Source organism: Pelecanus crispus, chromosome 4 (genome assembly GCF_030463565.1).
Source record: "Pelecanus crispus isolate bPelCri1 chromosome 4, bPelCri1.pri, whole genome shotgun sequence".
Classification (NCBI taxonomy): Eukaryota; Metazoa; Chordata; class Aves; order Pelecaniformes; family Pelecanidae; genus Pelecanus; species Pelecanus crispus.
Window position 1 is genome coordinate 70,406,874 of NC_134646.1, and position 27,502 is coordinate 70,434,375.

Genomic DNA, 27,502 nt, shown 5'->3' on the forward strand with positions numbered 1-27,502 from the left:
AACCAACTTGTTCTTTTGACAAAAGACAAACCACAGGCTACATCAGGAGAAGTGCTCAGAACCTTAGAATAATGTAGGTTGGAAGAAACTTCTGGTGGTCATCTGATCCAAACCCTCACTCAAAGCACGAACAGCTCCAATCAGGATGCTCAAGGCCTTTACCAGTTCAATTTTCAGTATCTCTAGAGATGGCAATTCTACAAACTTGCTGGACAACGTGTTCTAGCATCTAAATACATTATTTGTGAAAAAATGTTTTAATTATATCTAACTGGAATTTCTCTTGGAGTAACTTATGTCTATCAACCTCCTGCCTCTAAGATGAGTCTCGCTCTGTCTTCTCTGCACTGTCTCACTAGGTACCTGAAGGAATCAGTACGACAGCCCCCTCAGCCTTGCCTGCTTAGGCCAAAACAAACTTAGTCCTTTCAGCCTTTCCTTGTATGTCATGTGCTCCAGCATTCTGGTAGCTCTATGCTGGACTTGCTCCACTATTTCACTGTCTTTCTTGCACTGGACAAGTTGTTCAACTTAATTAGTCTGGTGAGGAAGAGATTAATGAGCAATCCAGTATCTGGCCACAACTATTTGAGGGGCAGTTAAAAAAGAAGAGTGTGCCAAACTCATCTCTCTAGTTCCAGACAATATAACAAGGGAAAACAGCCATTAATACAACTTGGAAGGCTGAGGTTGGATGTGATTTTTTTTTTTTTTTTTTTAAAATAATCACTGGAAGGATGGTGCAGCACTGGAACAGGTTATCCAGAAAGGCTATAGAATCTCCTATTTTAGAGGTTTTCAAGACTTGGCTAGACAAATACAGAGCTGACCTCATCTAGTGCTGGCAACAGTCCCACCACTTCTGTGGAAAGCAGGACTAGGTGACCTCCAGACAATATTTTCCAAACAGTATTTCCACAATTCTGTGAATTTTCAGACTACTTTGCCAAATAGCTAGTAAACCAACTAGCAACAATACTGCTTTAAACTTAGTTCTGAAGATCATGTCATATAAAATGAACTTGGAATGGGTGATCATGGGTTTATCCAATTTACACTCAATGAAAAAATCAAATAAAACAATTAAATTTTGAATGATAAAATGAAATGAACAGAGATAGTCCGTAAAATCGACTCAATCAGAAATGTGTATCAAAGATGTGGCACATCTTCAAATAAAAGATACAAAACTAATCTAAAATTTAAAAAGGACAAATATTTATTGTAAAGAGCCAGACATGATTGAATAAACAAATATCTTTTTTTAAAGATATAATCCAAAAGAAGTGGAAGAAAGGAATTTTTCAAAGAAATTTATGTAAGAAGCAGCAGGGATAAAGCAGCAGTTGCCGGAATCTGAGATGATTCTGATCCTGCTAAGGAATGAACACACTAAAATGCTCCTTAGCCACACGAATTGCTAAAGAATAAAAGAATGTGTGACAATCTCAACTCCATTATTAGTGTTAAAAATAATTTAAGTATGACCCAAATAAAAAATGCACACATTGCACTGCAGTAATTAACAGACAGGCAAGGACAGGCTAAACTAATTGGAACAATGTACTAAACCAGAAATAACTGCAACATAGGCTGTAGTAAAACATAAGAAAGTTTTAATTCTCGTTAAGAGTCATTGCTTCCAGCAGTCTCCACTGAAAGGGCTGAAAAATTAATAAGCCTAAGCCTGAATTATCTTTGCATTACCTTTCTATATTTGAAATCACCTTTAAAAAAAAAGTCTTTTACCTTTAAAAAAAAAAAAAAAAAGTATCTTAGAACATTTGCATCTAAATTTGTGTCTGTTATTTTTCTCCTTCCACAGTATAGCGGTGGAAACATTGCCTTGGAAGGCAATCTTAATTAGATTAAAATAACACCAAAAAAGACTTGAGGAATAAAATTCTCATTTTTTACTTATCAGCATAGCTGTACATTCTTTAAGGGACCAACTGACTTAACTGCAAGTCAAACATTATTAGCATTAAAACTAGAAAGAAATATGTCAGATAACACTCTACCTGGAAGATTTTCTCACTGATTTCTCGTTCATGTAAAGGGACTTGCTTATAGTTTCGGAACTCTGCCACCTCCCCATTTCTGAGCTGCAAGAGTCGGAATCGCTTTGATCTATTAAATTCCTCGTCAGAAACAAAATTAAATTCTTGCTGCAACTGTTCCAATCTGAAGAAATCAGGAACATGTGCCTCTCCACTTGTGGCAACCTAAATTAGTCAAAAAATTATTAACTGTTTCATACAAAGTCACAAAAGTCTATAAAATAACTTTTTTAAGTTTTACATACATATTGCAAGGATGTTCATTTTAAGCAAAAGCAATTGAGATGGATCAAACTGAGACTGAAGCACTAAGTTTTTTAAAGTAGGTTTTTGTTGAGCAAAGTATATGAGATTATACATTTAAGAATACAATAAAATTCTACGTCCTCGTAACATAAACAAAACATTAAAGAGTAGAAAAACTGTAACATAGCAGAGTAACCTAGCAAGCTGTACTGTAAAGACAATTTATTTACACAACTTCTCCTATGTAAATAGCTCCTCAATTTGACATTTAGAAAAGTTCCAACTTCTACAATACACTAGATCTCTTTGTGCAATTGTCACTAATGAGCAACCTCCTATTTAATACCACACAAGTACTCTGGGAATACCCCTGCACTTCGAGGAAGTAACAAACTCAAAATTAGTATTTTTAATTTGTAAATTTTGTGTATTCCCTTATACCTATTTTTCACCACTAGAATACTACTGAATAAATCATACTGATTAATAAATTGTTAACCCACTACTAAATGGATTAATAAATCATATTTTCAGTAGACATTTTGCTTCTTAACACTGGCACAAGCATGTCCATCACAAACTCAAATGCTACTACATCCCTGGCATGCGTGCAGATTGCCTGAGAAAGTACTGGTGGCTAGGTGTTTCACAGCTCTATTAACCCTATAGCTCTGAAAAAGCCACCTACCGTGATCAGCTGCATCAGAGCTGCATTGTTTGGGTCATTTGGATCAAGTTTTGCTTCTGCTGCCCACTTAGCTAGTTTCTTCATGTCAGTTAAGCCCGATGTGCCAATGGATGCAATAGCATCAATATTTTTTAAAGCACTAAAAAGACAGAATTGACAGAACTTATACCTAAACCACATGATTTAGCAATATAAAAAAAAAAGTATTTAAAACAAACTTAGAAAAAACAAAAAAGCTCCCCACAACCCAAACAGTAAATTCCACTACACAATTCTTAGTTGTAGCTATGCAACTGAGGGAATGATGAATTGCAAAGGAAAGTAAGGGGGATGTATGAAGGAACTGCTGGAAGGGAACTCTTATATTAGGTAATAAGGTGTTTTTTGATACATTTATGATATACCTACACTATTCCATGTTGCTGATTGCTAGGAAGTAAGATGATAAATTGCTTCACAGCATGAAAGTTAACATAAAATTCTGACAATCCATACTGAAAAGAACTTCTTAGATGTACACTCCTTGTTTGCGCTATGTCTTAAATCCTGTCTTTGACCTGTCTCCTGGGTGACTCTCTCAGACCTGCATTGTAGCCTGGGTCTCTGCCCCCTTCCCTACTGCTTCTGGAGAGACCCTGGGGCCCGATTTATCCCCTCACCACGTCTGGGACTGCTGCCAGCACCCTGCTCTGCCTGTCGTGTTCAGCTCCTTTAGGACTGCAAGGTGGCTGGCAAGGGCACTGCCTGTGCTGGGACACCCCTGCAGCCTTCTCCCTTGTGGCGCAGCCCTGCTTTTGGTCCTCCCTGACACTATGAGTCCCAGCTCCACTCCTTATCCTTTGGATGCTCCTGCTCACTTTCTTGTATTCATAGTAGGCAAGGAAGTACAGTAGGTAGTCTGGAGGCCTGTCAGTCAGTACACTGACTTGCTGGCCAGGCTTCTGGCATCATCTCACAAAAGCCACTCCTGAAGCCCCACCACTACCAAAACCTTGCCACGTTAAACCCAATACACCAGGACATGCATGTTGTTAGCCAAATATCACAGAAGGTGGATGTTGCCCCTTCTCTTGTTAGGGGTGCTAATTTGAGTCTTTTTTCTCTATTTTCTCTAACATTCTCTGAATATTAGACCAGCCAGGTTAGCCCAGTTGGTTAGAACACGGTGCTAATAACGCCAAGTTCACAGGTTCAATCCCTGCTTACTGCAGGGGGGGTTGGGCTCGATGATCTCTCAAGGTCCCTTCCAACCCAAAGCATTCTATGATTCTATGATTCTCTGATTCTATTTTCAAGAAAGCTTTAAGAACTTATGGATCTTTCTCGCACTTGGTTAGTCAGCCAAATATCCAGCAGTTACTGGAACAGCAGACAAAGCGGTAAGACCAAGGTTGTATCTTTAGGCACCAGTCTTGAACAAATGCACACTGAATCACAATTATGCTGAAAAGCTAACATGCAGCAAAACATAACTTTAAGCATGAAAATCTTGTCTCCAACTTACACAACAGACAATGGAAAGTCACAGAGGGCTGTTCATATCTAGAGGGTGAGATTCAAAGAAGAACGTTTTACAGCTAACTTCCTTCTGAAATTTCCCATTTTTCCATTTACTACAGTGATTAGTCTCCCGAGTTTAAAGTTAGCCTTTGGGAATGCATCCTGATGTTTTAATCTCATGTTAATTCTAGTCTCACTGAAGTCAGCAGGTTACTCATATGCTGATCAGCAAATTACTCTAATGGCTGCAGCTTGGGTCAAAAATAGTGACAGAGTGATTTGGATGTCAATGTCTAGTCTCTAAATAAATAAAAATCTGACAGAATCTAATTAGTTGGAAGAGGTACTTGCTCAGTGCTAACAAGTATGGGAAAACTCTTAAGGCTTTACAGTCAAGTTACCTGAGGACATTACAAAAGCAGACTTTATGTACCATCTCCTTGACTTTACTGGAATTATCTAAAAGCAACAAAATGGACAAATAATCTACAATATCCAACTTGCAGCCACAGGGTAAATTAGATTGTTTTGAATAGAATAATACACTCATTTCTACAGGTCAACAGGCTTCAGATGGAGAAAAGTCATGAAAGAGTATTATCTTGGAATGATCCAACAAATGAGAATTTTTCACTGATTAATTCACTAACAGTGTCAAGCCCCCATACTAACTTCTACTGCTTTCATAGCATAATTTTTATCATTAATTACAGAAAAGGCATTTAAAGCATGTGTCCCAGTAGCCTCCCCAAATGCACTTCGGATAAGAAAGAGCTGGAGCTTCTGTTCTTAGCAAAGTGGTTACAGGAAAGTTCCTTGCCAATATATACATCTTCTAATAGAAAATCGTAAAAGTGAATTAATCAGCTTGAGTTTAACTTTAATATTGTCTATAAATAATATACTAAAAGATTAAATTTCTAACTAAAATCTATTTACCAAAAATGTGTACCCTAAGATATCGGCAGAGGGTTACAGTGCAAAGTAAAATATCTAAACTTAGGGAAAAAGATTATGAAAATTCTTCGTTATGAACGTCTTTTTTTAAAAATACTAGTATAATCAGTTTCCCATGAATCACTGAAAAGTCCTATCATATTACCTTGGAATGCCTGTATTTTGCTGAGATACTGGAGGAATTAAGGGGATTCCTTTTTCTCCAACTGCCCAGGAGACACTATTGGATACTTTCCCAGACGTCATTAAAATCATTCTGTTGCTACCATCAGCTTCAAATGAAAAGGACACACCTATCAAGGAGGAAAAAACCCAGAGTAGAATACTTATGCATTCAAAACCAATGTCTAAACATTTTAAAAATACTTCCTGAAAATCATATTCAAATAACCTATGCCTTTATATAAATGGGGTAATGTGAAACAACTTGATTCTGCTGCATGCTGTAGGGAAGGACTCCGCTCTACAAAAGGAGGGAAAGATTCCGTTCCACCTACAGAAAGGCTTTCCATTTGGGTTGGAAGGAAAGGCTATGCCTTGAAAGCTATGCCAAAGGCTTTTTTTTCCTTCACAGATGCACATTATTTAATATTTCTGGTAGTTTTCAGATTCAGCATACTGTTATTAATGAAACAGAAATTCAGAGTCAAAAGAATTATGCATGACTGAAAAGTCAGTCCTAAAGCTTTGTGACACACTATTGTATATACAGTCATCATAGTCAATGACATTTACACATGCATTTGTTGCAATGATTTTTTACATTTCTTTCCTCCACAGTTTTTTATCTATTCTTCTGCTCTAGCTTGATCTGTTTTTCATATATGGCAAATATATGCAAGCCAGTCATCTCATGATGCTGTTCGAACTTCTTATATAAACTTGAAAGTTCCATATGCTACTGTGTATTATTCTTGTTTGCCCTTTTCCTATCTCTGCCTTATCTTTCTAAAGTCCCAGGGATAAAACGTGTTGCAGGATGTCAACAAAGCAAACAGGAAGACAAAAAATTACTCTGCATATACACTTATATAGCCAGTTCTTCACTGGTTTAAAACATTGAAATCACTGGAGCTACATTGATTAATACTATCTGCTTGCTCTGCAGTGTCAGAGGCCCGATTACTTAAAATACTAAAAAAACCCCAAACACCTTCTACAGCTAGTAGAGCTCCACTAATACTACAAGCCAAATAATAACACACACACATTTTTATTATATATGGCTTAACATTAGTAAGAGACAAAAACTCCAGAGCAAACTTTAATAAGAATCATGACTATTTTATAAGATTTAGTTACAGAAGCTGTAAACACTCAACAGAATTTACTCTGAAACTTACTCCAGCCTGCTACATGGTTTCAAAAAAATGAGAAACATTGAACTGAGAATGACTGAGCATCCCTACCACTCCCAACTCCTTCATGGTCCAACATCACACGCTGATTGCTGCTGAACTCTATTTCTTCCATAGGAGCACTGCCTGTCAGAACTGTAGTCTCAGGAACAGGTATGAACACTTCAGCCAACAACATGGTACTGCTCATGCCCATTGTTTCGTATATCTTGAAAAAAATATTGTGACAGACATAGTAAAAAATTTACACATCTATTCATAAGAAGTTGAAAACATATTGTAGGGTATTTGGACAAAAGGTTTTAATATGACTTAAGCATGAAATAATTCATTTAATGCAACTGAATTCATTTACTTTCTAAAATACCCAATTAGCAGACATTTCAGCTACCAGCAGCTAACTTGGTCTGAATTCTTCTTAAAAGTATATCCTTCTCACCTTTCTAACACACCTGAGAACAGTATGACAAACTCTAGGCTTTAAAGAGCATCACTGCACAATATTCAACTGATTGTGAGAGTCACTGGCATCAGGTGAAGATGCCAGAGGGATTCTGCCTCACTAATTCTCCCTTGCCACAAAAGGCAGGGTAAGGCACACAGTCCCCGTTCTGGCAGTACTGCAGGCTGCTTCCCTCTTTCCTGGCCAGTTACAGGCTCAGCATGATGTGAGTGATTTCTCCGTTCAGATGTTTTTAATCCAAGAAGATGGCATTCCTTTTCCCTTTCAATTTGTGCACTACCTAAATGGAGCAGGTGAGGGGTATACACCCTCCCCTGAACTAGCAGTGATAAGGTACCTAAACAGCAAAAGTAATCTAACAGAAGTAAGATCCTGACTGTGTTCCTCCTAAAAATATACTGTATTGGCTCTGAAAATTATTCATGTGACTCATTAATTCATACTTGGAATGGGAGTGGTGGTGGTTTGACTAAACTGCACTGTTGATCAAGTCAAGTACAGTTATGGACATTACTAGCAATGAATTTTTTTCTTATTGCTCTCCAGCAAACATTATGATGATTTTACTGTGTGGACAATAATGTTTTAAGACGACTATTTTGGCAAGTTCATCTGCAACATAAATCAGTTTTTCTGAAATTAAGAGGCTGCTCCACTAACATATTTAATCATGTCCCAATTATTTAATTTCCCCCCATAGTCATGCTATATATAACACATATATATACACACATATACATATATACACATATATATAACACACACGTATACATAAAGCATACACACGCACACATATATATATAAAAAAAGCACAAGCATCAAAAATGTAGCAGCGAAGCTGAAAGTTTGTGACTGGAGAAGCAAGGAAGGTGTATAGGACTGATGATTTACAAAGCATCTTTCACAGGTTTTACCATCTTTACAACACTACCATAAAGCAAAATACAAGCATTATAGGAGTAATTACATTCCATATTATCTTTTTAAAAGTTACTATGATAAATCCTGATCTACCTGTAGTTTCAAACTCTCTGGCCAATTGAATATTTGTAAATTGAAAATCTGTCCAAAGTGAACTCTGAAATCTGAACTTATTGGTCGGGTAACAGTCCTTGATACTTCTTTGGAGTTGAAAAGGACTTTTATAAACACTGACCGTTTCTTCACATCTTCTCGTCGCAAAACTTCTGCTCTGCAAATATATCAAACAAGCTGTCATGTAATAATAACATTTTTATTCTTTTGTTATTTTTAATGAGAATCTGATTCCTCACAGAGAAACAGAAGTCACCTAAATAAAGATGGTATTCTTCTAAAAATGTCACTACACAGGAATTACTTTAAAACTATTATTCAACAGTTGTTTTATCTTCTCATGAATATAAAATGACTTAAAAATGAACAGGTCAAATTTTAGATCCACTAAAGCCACCTCCATATAAAAAGACTTACTTAGGGAAACAAAATTCCCTTCTACTCTCTTCTTCCAAAGCACAACAAATGATATCATATTGAGTTAAGATTTTGAAGTTTTTAGTTATTAGAACAGCCAAGCAATATTCCTTGATGAGGCTATTTGCTGAGTAAGTATGAAACAAAGCAGTTTTTAAATGACTGAAGTCTCCTAGATGTATATTAAATTGTGTGTGTAAATGTGGAAAGTTAACACAAACAGGTAAATTTATTTGTTTTATCCACAGTGAAATCTCTCATTTACTATATGATTTCTTTATTGTTGACTATAGCACAGACCTGGTGTAAAGGACTACCTAGTGAGAGTGGTACTGCCCGAAGTGACCTAGACTCTACACTGAAAACAACTTCTTTATGTATACACTACTGTTCCATGCAGATGCTCAAGGAACATCAGAAGGTTCAAAGGGAATGCATAGACATAGCCCAGTATATACAAGGTTACATGTGACTTGAAAATGAATTAAGTTATATTGGCTTCAGAAGCAAAAGTTTTATCACTGGGCTAAATGGAATGGTGAGCACATGCTCCTGAAGTTGTACAAACAACCAATTAATAAGTAACAGCAGAAAATCACGAACAAAGTAATTTGCAGACCAACGTTTATCTTACCGAGGACACAGCTCAGTTGGAGTTACGCTTCCTGACAGGACCAGTTCAGGAATTAGAGCAGGCTCTCCAGGTTTCCGTCTGCAGTTGTCAGCTTTTTCTCTAACTTGCTGCTCTATTTCCAGGCTATTGGCCATTTTAGGTGGGATGGGTTTTAGACGTTCCTCACTAAGATCACAATCTTCTACTGACTCTTCTTCATGAATGTCTTTTTTCTTCTTTTTCTTCTTGGACTTCTGCATATAAAAATAATAGTGTTCTTCCTGAACTACAGTCAGGAGCATTTTTTTCTCTTGTTCCCTTGATTCATAAGTGATAAACATATATGAGAAATGACTGTATAATTTTAAAATCACCACACACAAAAACAAGATTTGTCATTCCACAGTACTACTTCAGATTCAAATTCAGCAATGCATTCCATTCATATGCTTCAAAAACATAATGTGCTTCAAACAAAACATTTATTTAGCCTTCCCAACCAACTTACAAAATAAACATTTTTCTTGAACATTCTAGCTAGCAGCTGACTTCTCATTTAGCCTGAGTTACCATGTGCCTTCTGTTAGGATTGAAGGAAGGTTACTCAACCAGCAGACACAGTTCTTCAAGATGTATTGTCTGCATAAACGTTGACAAAGTGAATGCATGTGCCACAAACTTTGGAGCCCAAGCTTTTTAGCTTAACAGTACCTTTAGAACAGAATGATCCTTTCCTCTATGCCAAACAGAAGAATAAACAAAAGGAACACCACATGCCTTTCAGCATCTCCTAAACTGCAGAACTCCAGCGTTCATGTGCATGTTCAGCTTTAAACAACTGCAAGCAAGTTCCTGCTTCCACAGACTTACAGATTACTTGGGAGTACAGCTTGCTTGAAAGCACCAGTCACTTCATGATTTAAGACACCATAAGCAAAAGAGGAGGAGTTGAGAAAAGCGAACAGTTTCTCCTCACTAACTGGAGTATTTAGCCAAACAACTTGTTCGCATATTTTTATTAATAAATATTCTTTCTTTCTTAGTCTAATTTTATGTTACCCTTTTTGTTCTTGTATTTCCTTTTATATTTATCTAGTCTCTTCTACCCCTAGTGTCTTCCTTAGATTCATGTGATCTGTGCTAGTAAGACACCAACAGCAGCGATTAACCAACAAAGTACTTTGAGTAAAATAAAATAAAGTACTTCTGGGCATGAAAAGAAGATCTGTGTACTACATTTCACTCTAAAGGGAAAGAACCACAACCATCTCAGTCTCAAGACAGTTTGTGACTAACACAAAAAGATGCCGAGAGAAGCTTTGGCTGGAACCAATACCACCATGGTATTTGTGAAGGCGTAACTGGCTAGAGGTAGACGAACAGTTCCCATTAGGATCAATGCTCAAGACTATCTGCCTTCATCTTAAGGTTTACATTTATTCATCTTATTCTATAGGTGAACTGACATGATACTAAGAAGTCATGTGCCCACTAGTGTTCTGGTAACAGGAATTTCCAATACTGGCAGATCAGCTTCCCCTCAAATATCTTAAGTGCCCTTCATAGATGCTGCTAAAGGAAAGAACTTTACATTGAAGTATAGCAGATGCACTAGATTCTTGAAAACTGTATTTGAAGCATTTCCTTAAACTTTATTTTGCTTTGGTATCAAAAAACCCACAGCGTTCAAACTGGGCAGTAATTATATTCAAGTATAATCACCACTACCCTGGAGTATCCAGTACATTGGATGTACTATGAAAGCAAGTCTGATTTTGCTGGCACTGCCGCAGGCTATTTCAAAGATCATCCTGTTGCAGTGTATTGTTCTAGCTCCTGTATTTCTCAATATCCACTTGAAGCATGACTGAGACCTTAACTATAGTTCAGACTATTAGCAATAAAGCTTTTCAGAGGTAAAAAGGTAGAATACTAATTACATTTTTCAGTTTTGGGACATTCCTGAACATAAATTTACATGAGATGACATCAACAGCTTGTTCATTAGAAACACCCCACAATTATTTTGCTTCACCACTCACACACACAAAATTTATCCTTTTTTTTTTCTTTGCAAGAAGGACATGAATTTAATGGGAATGCTGCAAAACTCTTAAATTTAAAGAAAGAACTGCTGAAGTGCTGAAAATCAATAGCAGGAAGACAATGCTCCACAAAAACCTAGCACAATTAACAATTAATTTACTAACAAATTCAAAGTAGACAATGTATCCAAATACATTACAAAATTTACACATAACTACCCTGAAATAGATTTTTTTTCTGTATTAGAAGGACAAATTTTGAACACATTTTGTAATAGTTTTATTTTTCATGAAACTGAATGATTTAAACAAACCTGTGTCTTCTTCCAGGATTTCCACTCTTGTAGCTCAATTTTATACTCCTCCATTTTCTTTTCATATTCTTCCATAGATTCTTCTAGTAATTCATTTATCTCAGCCTGAATTTCTGCTTCATATGCTTTTTCATCTAATCTCTGATCAACCTCTTCCCTTCAAACAGTTATCAACATGTTGCATAAATTAACATAAGAGCTACAATTAAGTCTATAATATATAACATAGTAAGACTATTTCTCCATGAATTCATTTCATTGTATCAAAAATGTGTCCTATTTAAAAATACTAGCATAGATGGTCTAAGAGTTGATAGCAGATAGTTACCACCCAGAATGAATATAATTACTTTTTCTTTACTTTTAGAAAACCTTTAGAAATTCCTTTCTGGTACTTGTTATTTTAACCTTCCTTCCTCCCCAAACTCAAAAAGAATAGTGGCAGGCTCAACCAGTGCCAGACGCTACTCAAATTCTTACTTTTGCACCCTTCATATCAGAATTTTAAGTTCCCAAATTGACTAATCTTATTAAAACTCCACTGCTGGCAAATGAAGTACAAAAAGTGCTATCAAAACATACTTCCTCAAATAAAGTTTCATGGGTGTGTTAGCAAACTTCTGAAAGTCACGGAGGGATTTAATTTGTTTCCAAACTTTTATAATGGTCTTAAGCAACATTCTGTCTTTTTCTTGTTCAGCATCACGAAGTCTTCTGGTTTGCCTAGAAATATATATACATATGCACAAAATCAATCAGGATTGTATAACTCAGTTCAACAGAGTGAAAACTTGCAATACCAAAAGCCAAGTGATGTGGGTTTCAATCTGATTGATGGCTGTAGTAGTTTAAATCCAAGGAGCACAGAATCGAGACTTGAAGATGGCAGGATTTGATTTCCTTCTGTACTCTAGTCTCTTGCATTTTGGACAATCTGACTTCAATTACAGTTCATTCTCTAGAGATCTCAAAGTTTTCTGAAATGCTTATTACAGCTGTACATCATTAAAAACATTTTAAAGTCAATTCATGTAAACAACAGCCCAGGAAACATACACTGCTGCTATGAAGTAATGCTTATTACAATCATACATTACAAAATATGTTTTAAACTTAACATGCTTGTAGCTCCAGTAAAAAGGACTTGCAGAGATGAAGTAATGTAGTAATGTATGAAGTAATGTAAGTCCTTCGACAGCCCTACAAGATTCTTAACACAAACAAAATTAACAGGGCTTTTTTTTGCCTCAGAATTGGTATTTCACATTTCCACCCTCTAATCTGTTTGTAAAAGAGCTATTCATTAGCACTTTTAATGACCAACACACACTGCCGATGTAAATGTCTATGCAGCACAAGCACAGACTGTTTCCAGTACTATCTTGGTAGCTAAACATGTCTAGTAAAAATAATGTGATTTAAAAACAAAAAATAGAAGATGTAAACTAACACATTACTACTTGTAATATTCAGAGAATATAGAAGACAGGGAGGCTGAGTTAGAGCTGAGAGAAGAAAGACATAATACATTATTTAAAAGCATAAGCAAATTTAGTAAAAACAATAAACAAAGATGAAATACAGACTTTCCAGAAAGCAATATGAGTAACTTCTCCACTTCATTAGCTAGCAGTTTGAATATTACTTATCCATGCAGCTTAACAATCTTTTCTTCCTTGTCTACCACATGAAGCTAGAAGACGAAGCTTAAAGACATGAGGAATATACAGGTCAGTAATTACACTTATCTAATGTATTCGATTTGGAAGCAGGACCTTTCAGTAGAGAACCACCTCTGCTAAAATACATCAGCCAGAAGAGCCTGAAACCTGCAATCCGCAGCATATGTTGGCATCCTCCTCAGCAAATGAGGACAGTAGGGCTGAAATTGCTAATTTGCAAAAGTTTTCTGCGTTCAGATGACATTTCTTCCTCAAACCGATGGAAAACTACAGCTCTGATCTTCAGACAGCGAAGAGTACACATCAGTTATGTTATTAGAGGGTGGAGGAAACACTTAGATTATTTTCCATGCTACAGGCTCTTCACATCTGTAATTTCTCATGAGTGTACTACATTGACCATTAGGGAAATGCAATGTTGAGAGAGACAAGGCAGGTCAGATGTTTTTACCAACATATGTGGTCCAAGTTAGTATTAAACACCATGACAGTAAAAATTCCTGAGCCCATCTGAGCCTCATATGTGTAACAGCTTCCAACAACAGAGCTGTAGCCAGAAAGAATTACAGATATGAAAAGCCCTAGAATAATCCCAGCCAAGCTCATCTCACATTACTTGCGCAACTCTGATCTCACTAATTTCAGCTGAGTTCCTCCTGATTCATAACAGTGTGACACTAAGCTAAAGCACTGAAGACCTAGAAAAATACTTAAGATACCGAGAAGGAATATTCTATCTAATCAGAATTAACCATCAAGCAAGCCCCAGGGTTGGTGCCAAAATCCAAGAATCTCCTTCCCACAGTGAACCTTCTCATTACTATTCTCATGCTTTCCCTGGTGAGAGCGCCTGTCTCCAAGGTACTGTATGGTAACTGCACACCTCCTGCTCCTATTCCTCTAGCAGGTGCATTAAGAAAATATTAGTAAAAGCTACTCCTTTCTCAATGAAAGGAAGATTTTGCCCTTCAATACCAAATAATACATTATAGACTTCTATATGCCCTGCACAGATACCAATGTATATTACAAGACAGCGTATTTGGAGGATGAAAATCTGAAGAAGCAACTCCCAAACTAAGAGTAATGAGTGGATGTGTAAGTGTAAGCAGATGTAGACTTCAAGGCTGCAAGTAGAACTATTACCAAAAAAAAAAATTTTTTTTAATATTGTATTATCACGTGACCCATTACATCACTCTTAACTTGTTTATATAAATTAATACATTATTGCCTACTTTCAGATTGTGAAAAACTTTCAGAGTTTTATTAAGTATCTACTAGTTAAAAGGCTGTTCAGCACAGATCTCCAAAAATAATTTTTATCATACTGCTTACACTTACAGCTCACCATGGTCCATTTGCCAGAAATAATACTAACTTCCACTACCAAGCCAAAAAATGTAATATATTTTTACTACCCAGTTACTGTCCAAGAACAATAACTGTAATCTTGTAAAACAAAATTCTACCATTTTATGTAGGTTAACCCATTGGCAAAAACATGGCCAAAATACCCAAGAATGGGAAGTGAATCAAGAATACTTGTGTAATAAGGAAGATGGAAAAAACTAGGGCTTTTGACTGTTCAAAAAATTACATCATTGCATTGTTGTGAGAGCTTCATACATCCAGCTGATGTCTATTGAAACCTTATTAAATTTTAATTATGCAAAACACACCAGTAAACAGCTACTAAGTAATTAATAAAAGGTAATCAAATTAGACCACTTTTGAATCAAGATTTCAGCCTAAGCTATATTTGCTTCATACTTTCTTTTATTCAACTTATCAGTAAGAAGTCTTAAGCCCTCAAAATTCTTGTAGAGCTATTTACAGCAGAATTTAAAAGTCTGACGTGAATCATATTCTGTACCAGCATGGAAAGGAAAAAAGGAATACAGTTTTAAAAAGCAATGATTTCATGAATCCATACCTACCTGATCTCAATTTTGTATTCAGGTATGCTCTGTTGTGCCACAGTACTCGGAACACCAGCACCACCACTGTCTATACTACATTGCACAGCATTCCTCAAAGCATGCAGCTTAAACGAACAAACAAACAATTAACACATGGTCTGACATTTGTAAGGCATACAGTGTAATGCACCTTGACACAAAAGAGCTAGTTACTACATAACAGAAAACTCTGAATTGTCTTGATTTTGTATTTACAGGGTTTTCCCATGTCTGTAAGGTGCTGATTCTTCAAGATGAAATTCTAATTAGGATCCCTGGATGCATGAAGGAGATTTACTGACTTTGATCACTGTGACAGATCTAAACAAGGGGACAAGACTGATCTAGGGATTATTCTGAAAGCTTACCAATCAAAGAGATAGGGGAAAAAAAGTGCGTCTGCCAAAAAAACACCTTCTATAAAAGATTTTTTTGGGACTAGGAAGGGCCACTGAAGGTAACCCTAGAAAATCAATAAACAACAAAAATGAGTGGATTGTGGATTTGATGAATGCCTTACAGAAGGTGGGCACCTTGAGACAAAGCATTTAAGCATAACACATTGCACGTTACAACTGGAAGAGGAGGTCTAAGGACAAGACAGAACTGGGAACAGTGGTACAGTTCAAATGCACTTTCAAAGCCATACTGTTGAGACAAGAGGCCACCCCTTCAACTAAGATTTCAAGAGAGGCATCAAATGATTATATGGAAGATAGGCACCTAGTTTAGGAGAAAGCAAAAATATACATGGCTGTGAACATAAGAGAATGTAAAGAACTGGCTAGGAGAAGAGAGAAAAAATAAGAAACAGCAGTAGGACAGGAACTAAAATTTTAGTTATTATGTTGCTGTAGATCTCCTTAAGGATAATACTGCATGTGAAACCAGAATTTTGTCGCACTGCAGGAGATGAACGCAACTACATCCACAGTAGAAGCAATGAAAGTACAAATCAAGGAGCAAAGATTTTTTAAACAAATCTGTCAAACTGGAGAGACAATGTAACTGGAGAGCAGGAAGCATACAGATGAAAACATACATGGGCAAACACAAAATGAAACTCACTGGCATTAAAAAAAAAAGACATTGAAAGAAATGTTGAAAGAAAGAGTAAGTGAAGACATGGAAAGCTGCTAGTATCATCTGGGGCACATGTTTTATAAAAGGAGGCAGAAAGTGCAGCTTCTTTAGCCTGCCAAAACAAGGACTGAAAGGTGATATATTTTAAGATAGAAAGAGCAAGCATCAAAAGTGGATAAGGAGAAGTCCACTGGCACATGGCAGGGCAGAAGGGAGAAAGGGAGGAAGAGTTGTTTAGGCTTAAGAACAATTTGGCCGCAACAGTCTGGCCATTAAATAATGACTGTTAGAGGAGACAGGTTTTAAAACTGCCTGTCAGTAGCAGAATGGTGGATAAAATACCTAATTGTTAAAACCTGTTTATGAAAAATATATTATGCAGTTGCCTACAACACTGGCAACATATTGTGGAAACACTGAGGAAATCCCTTCCACACATAGGTTTCCGTAATGCAGGCATGGAGAACCCAGATGTCCTATTTTACTGTTTCATGGAAAACAAAAGCCAGTCCTTCAAAAGTAATGACAGACTAAAGTATACCAAAGAATTATTCTGAGACACTGTATGAAATATTTGTCCAGCATTAGAACTATAACCTAATGCTTTATTCCAAAATTCAGAAGTATCTGTACAACACCTACTGACCCTCATTACAGCAACATAGAAATGACCTTGCATACAATGATTATTTTTCCCTTATAATAGTCCTTTAAAGTAGACAATCATCATCACCTTTAATTTATGGAAATCTGAATTTTTATGTACTTAATAATCAAACTAATTTTTAACAGGCCAGCCTTACTACATAGAGCTATGTCATATTACAATATTTACCTCACATTTCTAAATAATTGTTATCCTTTCAGATTTCAAAAGCATTTTAAAATGCTTTAAAAATAACCTTGTGCGCCTTGATGATATTAGAATTGTACTAACAATGCCTAATGTTCATGTACAAATTTACACCAGAGAAGATGACTAGCATTACTTCCAGTGTACAGAGGGAGGAGGAGCGATGGTACACAGAGCAGCTCAGCCAAGGTCAGCCAGCAAGTCAGTAACGGAGCCAGGAACAGAAGAGTCTACGTTTGGCCTAGGGTTTTGCCGTGTCACAAGAGTGACATAGTAAATGTGACAACAGTATGCATTTAAAACACAGCATCTGTCACAGAGACATACCTGGAAATGGGTCATCAACTTTTGTAGAATTTGGTGAAATTAAACTGCTTCCTTTTACTTTTAATCAACAACTGCAACTAAACTTCAACAACTTCCCTCCATCCTTGAATACTGTCTTTTGCTGTCTGCCTGTCAGAGCTGCTGTACACAATCCTGTAAAGTCTTATCTGTCATTCACTGGAAAAGATTTTGGATACTCTAAGGAATACTATGTAAATACCGTATTCTAACAGTTATATTCCCTTTACCTCAGAAACTGCATAGATTTCATTTTAAACAGAAGATCAAAGACATTCATAATCTTAAAAATGCAGTTCTGCACTGAGCACACAGCAACCTAGGTGAAATACTTAGGTTTTTACCTTCTGACAAAACACCATTCATTATACACAATTAGAATTTCATCACTCTACAATGAAGAAACAAATTCAGCTGTCACATCATTATCTCAATAAGCTATAATGACGGAACAGAAATACCTTTTCTGTGAGAAGTTTGGTAAGATTCTTCTGTCTTCTTGCTAAATACTGATCGTATAACTGAGCCAATTTAGCTGCTAACACATGCTCACGGCTAAAACAGGGGTGATGGGTGAATATCAGTCCAGAAATATCAATATCCAATTGAAACGGCCCTTGAAAATCTCCAGGTCCAACAAGATACTGATTGGCAGCTGTCATTTTTATTGCCTGGGGAAAAAAAAAAAAAAAAAAAAAAGGATTTACAAGCCCTGACAAAACTATCTTGCAAAGAGATTCTGTGACAGAAAGTGACCCATTCAGCACTGCCTACATCTAACTACTGAGTCTGAAACCGTAAAGGCTTCTGCAGTAACCTCTTTGCTTTATTGACAAGTGGGTGGCATAAAACCACCACGGGTATTCTACATAACAGAATTTCGATAGCCCATGTGAGACTGAAATAAGAAGTCATCTGCCTGTACTGCAGGTTTTGCTGAGCAATTAAGATGATGACACTGAATTGGAAAAAGAAAAGCCTGCCAGTTCTCTTTTTACCTGTTTGTTTAGTATCCCTTTATTTCCTCCTGGAACTCAGCTCTAAGATGAACAGTCCAGCTCTGAGAGAGCAGCTTTCCTTATAGACCATTTGGATCGTGCAGAAGAGGAAATGTTATTTGCTTCCCCATCCTAATGCCAGGGAAATCAACACCAACAAAGCCCAATGAAAGCTATCAGCCACAAAGCTTGAAGAGTCTGCTTCAACCTGCTGCAACTAAAAGGCAGTCATGGCTTATATCCTCAGGTGACTGAAATCAGAAGAGAATTAGCAGTGCTTCCTGCCTGACTACTGCTGCTCCCCTCTTAGAATTCTTCAGAAGAGATTCTGGGACCATAAAAGATGAAGTTGTTAGTTATGTAGTGTTTGTTGCAGCCCCTTTGTAAGAACTGGAAAAGGGCGGACTGAGAGGGGAATTCAGCTACTGCATAGCTCTTTTACAGGACTGGTATAAATGGCCACGAAACGCACTTAAGTCCACCTGATCCTTCCACATTCAGTTTCTCATCAAAATGTTTAATATGACATAATCTGTTATAAAAATGACAGCTTTGAATTCCTTATGCTTTAACTGTTTTTCTGCCCATAAGGGACCCCTAAGCTTCATGTCTTACTTTCAACAGTGATTTGGGTATTTACATGTCACTATCCATGTAAACATGGTGTTCTTCAAACATAAGCTCTCTTGGCCTATCTTTACTAAGATCTAAGCAGCAACCTCTTTTCCTGTATGCAGAAAGACCCTGCATAGATCTGTGGTACTGGATGCATCCTGAGAATTACGTATTTGTAACCAGCATCAATTAAAGGGCAACATTCAAGTCTGCATCAACAGCAGCAGACAGAAACACTTGTGCGTCCCAAAAGAGCAATCTACCTTAAAGTCTAAAAGTCACAGTTTTTCCAAGGGGGTAATAGAGTGCTAAGAAGCAGAACAATTAAAGCTTGCTGAATGGTTTTAGCTGAAACTTATTTTGATTTGTACTGACTGCACACTGCAACTGCTGTTTGCTAGGGTAGGTATGTTGTGGTTGAGGGAAAAGCAAAAAAAACCAAAAAAAGATCTGAACTGATGCAACATAACTCAAAATTAGTTGCTTTCTACATGAGCAACTGCATATAAAGACTTATTTTGGAGGATTTTCATCACTGTAAAATAACCATCATGCACAAGCTCTTCAATTATTTCTCTCTTAAGCTGCAGAGAGCACCTCTGTCCTGATCACCAAGTCAGTCTATCAGCTTCTCCCACAAGGAGCTTTATAGATACAGTAATACAGGAACCACCCTACTTTGGCATGAGAATATCCAAGGGTGCCTCACAGAGACCTTAGTGACTCACAGACTTGAAGCAGTTCGTCATGGACTGTCACTTTACTATTTTAACCAGTACTACTGGCTAAACTCTTCACCCTTTTGTCTGCATTATTTTTTACAGAAAAATATAGGTGGAATATACTTGAAAAAGTAGAGCACATTTAAAGACCAGTTGCGGAACCTCAAAAAGCAGTCAGTACTCATGGTTCTTAGCACGAAACCCTTCAGCTCACCAGGGTTTCTGGTACAGAAGAACTGGGATACTGGGTCTCAGGAACCACATATGTGAAATATGCCTACCTTTCTATACACAGTTTCAAGTTCTGGTGCAATGCCTTCTTCCAATGAGAATATTGGAGGCCTAGTAGAAGACTGTTTAATTGGATTAGGCAATGCTAAGATTTTGCCATCATCACCAAACCACTCCTTCCCCTACAAATAAAAACATAATTTTACATTGTTTCTTACTTTACACAGACATAACTTGCAAAATTATAACTCTTATGAAAAGCAATTATGGAGAAAAGGTGACTTACGAATTCTTTGTGACTGAATTAACCAAAACTCTTCTAAGACACCAAAATGAAATCTTCAAATATACTATAGGTAAGTTTTGAAATCAAAAGACCAAGAGCTTGCTCAAACTTTAAATATACCAAATTTTTTTCCTTCAACATTCAGTGTTACAGATTTGCAAGGAAAAAAACAAACATCAACACTTACAACACTTAACATCTAAATGTTATGTTTTCTGAAATCACTAAAATTGAAAGAATTGTACTGTTTTACACAAGACTGCCACCCACATCTTCAAATTGGATTATAAAAACCATAAAGCAAAGAATTGATGAGCTAGATGGCAGCTCAGAGAGATCATTTAGCAAAGCATCGCTCAACTTTTCTAGTCCACAACCTGAACTAATTAAACAGCATCTATGAAAGCAGATGAGTTAAGTATCTTACACACCAATTGCTATCCACGGCTTCACATGTTAACCATTGTCCTAATTCATCTCCCTGCTCTCATGACCTGGATTCAAGAATAGCTTAAGCCAGTGTAGCTGGTGAAGGATGCTGGCCTGCCCTTTTATTCCCACACCTGGTTTAAGCTGACCCTTGAACCAAACACTGATGTGGCAGCACAGTGAAACAAACCAGAAAACTAACCGGGTTGATGCTGGCCTGTTAAAAATTTTAGATCCAAATACTCCCAATCTGATTCACAAAAGTACCTCTGCTAGCCCATGAAGAATTCACAGAATCAAAATAAAATATAAAGGGCAACTGCTGTATAGTGGCTTAAATCTATACTAAACTATACACACACTTACTGTGTATCAGAGGATAATATATCAGGATAAAATATATCCAAGCCACCTTCACAGTGGCTTCCATACGCCGTTCTTAAAAATCTAAAAGGATTCTAAAACCTCTCCAGATAATCTATACCAATATTTAATTACCCTCACAGTCTGATCAGTAAATTCCTACAAGTCTGTTATTTCATATTATCTTCAGTGGACAGAGAAAACAGCCATTCCATATTGCTTTCTTTTGTTATGATCCTCTAATAAATAATAACAACAGTGCCCAGCTCTTGCCTAAGTCTTTATACATACCACTAGCTCTCACAGCACTTTATAAAAACAGTAAATTATAATTGCCCCTATTGTAATGGCAACTAAACTCTGGCACAGACAAGTGAAGTGATTTGTTCCTCAGCAGGCTACGACCAGAGACAGGAAAAGACACCAGTTTTCTAAGACCCAGTCTGGCACTCTGACTGTTGGGATACACTACAACACACTCCTGCAAAAATCCACATTTCCAGACATCTGATACTGCTAAACATTTTAAAGATGAAAGCCCCATATTACCATGACCATCTACCTACTTAACTATAACAAAATAAAATACTGATAAATAAAGGATTTTAAAAAGACAACTAAGAAGGTAGTGGTGACTTACTTGCTCCTGTCTGAGTATTCTGTTTTCTAAAATATTTTGATTAGTCTGTGATACAAAGGGCCTTTCTCCTGTGTAAAGACCCTCATCCTCAAGGTACCTAGGCTGCATGTTTCCAGGCATCTTCTCAGAAGTGGGCACTAATGAGAAATTGAATAGAAAAGCATGTAAAATATCTTGTAACTGCAGTTTTAGTTCAGTAGTTCTCTAAGAACCTATGCCATTCTTAAAATGGCACTGCATATTAAGCATGCTGTCAGAAATATTTTCCTAGCTAGGAAAAAAGAAATAAATATATAACCAGAACAGGTCGTTTTCTTAATGAGGACAGATCCACAGTTTAAACCTATCACAAAAGTGTCACAAGACTTCTAAACAGATAGTTAAACATTTCCTCACCAAAAAATACTTCAAATAAATAACTTAGTGGAGTTTGGTTTTAATGGTTGCTTGCATAACAGTGTAAAAACCCTTTAGCAGCAACAACATTTCTAAGCCCTTCCCATATAAAGTCAAAGTTTAACTAAGATTAATCCAAACTACTATTGCTAGTTTGCTTAAGGTACTCTTGTGCAAAATATGAAACATGCATAAAAAGTCATGTTAGCCCAATAACAGCAAGTGGAATTCTTTAAAGCCTGCCTACAGGACTATTTCACGGGTGTGTATGGGCTCAGTATTTTTCAAGGAGCAATCTCGAAACAGGGAGAGATTATACTGAGGGTTACAATAAAAGTTATCCCCTAAATCAGAACACAGTGGACCACACTGGAAGCAGTCAGAACTAAGTTACAAGACACGAAAAACCAGAGGCACCCAATGTCAAATATTTTGACGTCGCATAGCAAGCTGTGCTGATACCATTCTGGTACAGACCACCGAGAGACTCATTTCTGTTTCTTCCACTTCAAATATTAAACAGCAATAAATAAAGCAATTTTTTCAGACTTTGCAGTTCTATGGGAATAAGGCAAAAAGGTCAGAGACATGATCAATGTTGACTAACTTTTTCCAATTCTCAAAATCAGATTTTGGGAAAAGGGCCCCTTGAATTACAAAAATCCTTATGTTACTTACATGACTCTTGACAACTTGCCACATGGAAAAAAATGCAGATGTGGCCAAGTGAAGAAATAGTGTGAGTTACAATGTACAGTGCATGAGCCACTCTTAGTACCTAAAGGTGTGTACACAGTAACCTGTCACATATGTTAAATAACGTAATAGCTAAACCCCAGTGAAAGAGGGGCCAGCCATCTTGCACTCACTATACACAGCACTAAGGCAATTACGCCAGAGCAACTGATGTGCTCTGAGTTCACTTGCTAGCATACAAGCTGGTGACCTGCTGAGGTGTGCATGTTCCTAGTTAATCCATTTTGTCAGACCTTTTCAGACTTGACCAGATGATCAGTGTCAGAGAACCGCAATTAAATCTCTCTCTACTGCCACAGACAGTCTGATATAAGATTTTTCAGCAGATCAAAGGGTGCCATGCTATGCAAAATCCAGGAACAAAATGTGTAAGCACAATCTTCAAACCTGCTAGCGTGCTGGGAATGAACAGAAATTCTTTTTCCTTTTTGAGTTGCTCAGAGTAGCTTTCACAATAAGCAGGTTTCATTACTAGAAAATCTTCAGCTGTCTGCCCTATAATGAATAAATCATCTTTAACTAGGCGTACGTCTTCATCCTACAGTTTAAGCGCAAACATCTCGGTTAGTTCATCTATTTCTTAATACAGAGATCTTTACAAAGTATACTTTCAGAATTTTTAAGGAAACAAAAGTTGCTATTTTGTATTAGGTGATTAAAATTAATTCAAGAAGTCTGAATAAAAAATATGAACATTTATTCTATAGCTCAGACCATTTCATCCTCCTCTTGTTCATCCTCATGGGTTTCTACACATTCTTCTTCTGCCTCCTCCTCTTCATTTAATTCATGCCTTTTCCTGGCTCCAGCCTTTATACTGTCTGGTTCAGGATCAAAATTGAAGGTAAAGAAATTATATGCTTCTTCAGCAGAAGGAAAATCATTCTGGAACTAAGAAAAGAAGACAAAGATACTTTATTATGACGTTTATAACAAATTTAGGGCAAGTAAAGATATATTTCTATTAATAATAGTAATAACAGCGTGTATAAACACTTGTCGCAGGATAATAATTATTTTACCTCAAAGAGAACTCACCCAAATGCTGAAGCTGACTGAAATTTTTAAATGATACATGAAACGTCCTCTATTGCTATACTATTATTTCATTAAATATTGTTTGCAATGTTTTATTTTAAAAGTTACCTGGTTTAATTTTAACAAACTTATTGTTTTAAATAGAAACAATTTGCAAATGAGAAATGCTGAAGTTTAAATTCTGGCCATAATGCAGATAGCCAGGTGAAGGATATGAAGAGAAATTTCTAATGCCATTTTGCCTCTGAAGGACCCAGGCCCCTTTAGCATTAGGATGAATCCTCTTAAGAATTAACAGTAGCGTTTTGCAACTAATAAATATCAATACACTAATCTGTAAACTGCTTTAACTGCCAATTGGTGGCATTCAATAAAAAGCATTTAAACAAAAGAAACATTTTTCCTCCAAGCTCCAGTAATTGTATCCAGATGGACGCTTGATTTTTTTTTTTAAAAAAATCAAATGACCCAAAGCCATTCTTACATTTGATGAAGGTTCCTTTTTTATACTTCAATTGTTGCATATACTGTTTGTGAATTTTTAAATTAAATAAAACCCTCTCCACTGCTTAAGGCTGAATTCTGTCTGCTTCAAACAGAATCATGAAGCCATATAAAGTTTAAATGAAATTAATATCAGTTATTGAAATGAAGGAATTGGTACTTACTGTTGACTTTTGCTTAAACTTTTTTACAGAATCACGAAACTTTATTTTTGATGGTAAGTGGGATTCATCCTCTTGCATCTCCCTAAATTTATCAGTATCAGACTGCATAAAAATACATATATGAGTTACAGCATACATTTACTGATCCATTAAAAAAAAAAAAGACAAATAGCTGAATACAGAGATTAGATACTGCATTTTCACAGAAAAAAACCCAAACAAACAAAAAAACAAAAAAGAAACACAGTGACTGTGGTAACAATTAATACTGATTTTGTATTTATCTTAAAAGGGTACATCTAAATATTACTTAACTCCTTTCTCCTTTAGGTCAAGAAATAGACTGCAGAGCATCAAGAAATGGTTCATTGCACAAATGTTAGCTTACTTTCTTCACTGCTGATTAGATCACTGTTTCTGCACTCCTGAACACAAGCAACCACAGCCTCCTTTTCTCCCCTTGGCCTCCTTTTCTCCAGACTAAACAATCCCAGTTCCCTCAGCCACTCCTCATAAGACTTGCTCTCTAGACCCTTCACCAGCTTCTTTGCCCTTCTCGGGACATGCCCCAGCAACTCAATGTCTTTCTTGTGCTGAGAGGCCCAAAACTGAACACAGCAGTCCTTTTTGCTATTATTTTGCTAATAATAGCAAAAAGAAAATCTCAAACCCTGGCAATCTGATGGCCAGTTGTTTAACAACAAAACAACACTTCATACGTGTGCAAGTAAGTACAGGAAACAAAAACAAACACGTGGAAGGTTTCAGATATACTTTATATAAAATTAGTAACTACCTTTAATAAGGGTATCACTTCCATGTTTTCCTAAAACAAACATATTAAAACAATACTACTTAACTGAAGGCTATGACAATTAGTTTTTATAAGAAAACACTGCCAAAAACCTCCCCACAACCTACATGAATAGGTAATTCTCCCCTAGACAAGCAATTTAGCCAGGCTAATTCATATTGTTTGGAATTCCAGATAAAAATGTTACTGCTACATACTGTTATTTCCTGGGCATACACATTCTTTGGAACACATTTTCTACAGGCAAGCAATCTCTTTGTGAATTCTGAAGACTATCTGGGTGCAAGGTCTGCACAGGTATAGTGTTTGTTATTTTTTTAATACAAAACTCATATTCTAACAAAGAACACGCTAGTACTAGAAAAAACCCTGAATATAAAATCATAACAAGGAAATACAATACAGTGCAATGACATAAAGTTAATATCCAGCCTTTAGCAATTACACTGTGCAAATTTATATAAAGCTATAATACAGTGGTCCTTTCCGTTACAGTAACTTTTAAATACTTCAAGGCGTCTTAAGTGAGAGAAGTCATGAACCTGTAAATGACATAAGTTTCACATGATGTCTATACTATAATGAAAGCAAATTATTGTTGTTAAATATGTAAATTTAAAGCAATAATCAGAGAGGTTCCTTCCTGGTTACTAATTCAAACAATAGTATAATTAATTAATTAAAATAAATGAAATTGATCTTCAAGTCTCTGTGTAGTCTTTGATTTATTTCATGTTTCAAATTCACTTTCTCATTATCAGAATAGCAAGACCCAATGCACCTTCTTACCGTGTTATCCAGTCTGACTTCTGTTTTCCTTTCTCTGATGCTTTTTAAATGCCTTGGTCGCGGACTGAGTTTTTGTTGCAATAAACTCATTTCTGCTTTTGACTAAGCAAACAAACAAACAAAAAAAGCTTAGCTATAACAGAAATATAGTAAGTCCAAAGCTACAATAATTCCAAGGAACTCAACAATTTATGCTCATTTGTGTTAGGGACAGAATCTTTTAACTATATAATCAGCTTAAGTGATTTTACAGACCTAGATGTTAATACCGCTTATTAAACTGCACAGTAAACTTACAAGGAAATCCACTGATCTCAAAATAGTGTAAAAAATTTTTTGACAAAAACACAGAAGGATCTTTTGAATTATAACACAATGATAACTTTTACATTATTACAAACAAATTAAATATAACCTTTAGAAAAAATACAGCAACAGAAATACACCAGAAAGTAACTGTACGGATGAACTGAGTACTATTTAGGCATTAGAAATAAAAAAAGCAGATATCCCAATTCAGATTCACATAGCACTAAGCAAGCAAAAGGAAGTGGGTGGTACTTATAAGACTAAAGTCAACCAAACAGGACTTCTGAAGGATTCTCACCCTTGCTGCTTTTAGTTTCTCTCTCATTCGCTCCCTAACAGAAAATTCTGCAAAGCCTGTCCTCGATGTAGAAGGAACAGGTGGCAAGTCTGAAACAGAGAAAACGTGGTAACATATTTAAATTAAGTATTTTCTGAAAGAAACTTAAGATTATGTAAAATAAAACCACATATACCATACAGAGTCCAATGTTCCAACAGAAAGAACCTGCATGAGAAAACGTGAAGGAATGAAACATTTTTTGGAATTCAGACCTTATAGACTATCACTTAAATGCTTTTAGCTCTGACAGATCCACCTTTCATTATATACTATGACCCACCTTAAATAAAGCATATACACACTTTTTTCTATTAAAAATACGTAAAGAATTACCTGGCATTTTATAAGCTGCTAGCCAGAGCTGTGTAGATCTAATTTTGAACAGTGGTGTGCTCTAAGTCCTGATACAAGTGTGATCAGAACAGTAAAGAACTTGCAGACTTGCTTCCTTTTTCAGCTTAGAGCTACCTGCTTTCTGTAGTGACAAA

At 36.4% G+C, this 27,502-nt stretch overlaps 1 protein-coding gene across 1 annotated transcript in view; it reads right to left on the reverse strand.

Moving 5' to 3' along the window:
* Positions 1–26,999, reverse strand: part of CC2D2A (coiled-coil and C2 domain containing 2A) — a 53,696-nt gene extending 26,697 nt beyond the window's left edge. The window contains exons 1-17 of the mRNA XM_009482598.2: positions 26,973–26,999; positions 26,366–26,467; positions 24,763–24,864; positions 23,771–23,947; positions 23,444–23,594; positions 21,905–22,041; positions 20,237–20,368; positions 18,082–18,291; positions 15,319–15,425; positions 12,279–12,419; positions 11,697–11,853; positions 9,359–9,591; positions 8,287–8,464; positions 6,861–7,017; positions 5,597–5,744; positions 2,995–3,133; positions 2,022–2,225 (exon numbers count right to left, since the gene is read on the reverse strand). Coding sequence (XP_009480873.2) covers positions 2,022–2,225; positions 2,995–3,133; positions 5,597–5,744; positions 6,861–7,017; positions 8,287–8,464; positions 9,359–9,591; positions 11,697–11,853; positions 12,279–12,419; positions 15,319–15,425; positions 18,082–18,291; positions 20,237–20,368; positions 21,905–22,041; positions 23,444–23,594; positions 23,771–23,947; positions 24,763–24,864; positions 26,366–26,467; positions 26,973–26,999 — 2,502 coding nt within the window. The remainder of the gene's footprint in view (positions 1–2,021; positions 2,226–2,994; positions 3,134–5,596; positions 5,745–6,860; positions 7,018–8,286; positions 8,465–9,358; positions 9,592–11,696; positions 11,854–12,278; positions 12,420–15,318; positions 15,426–18,081; positions 18,292–20,236; positions 20,369–21,904; positions 22,042–23,443; positions 23,595–23,770; positions 23,948–24,762; positions 24,865–26,365; positions 26,468–26,972) is intronic.
* Positions 27,000–27,502: the final 503 nt, after the last annotated feature.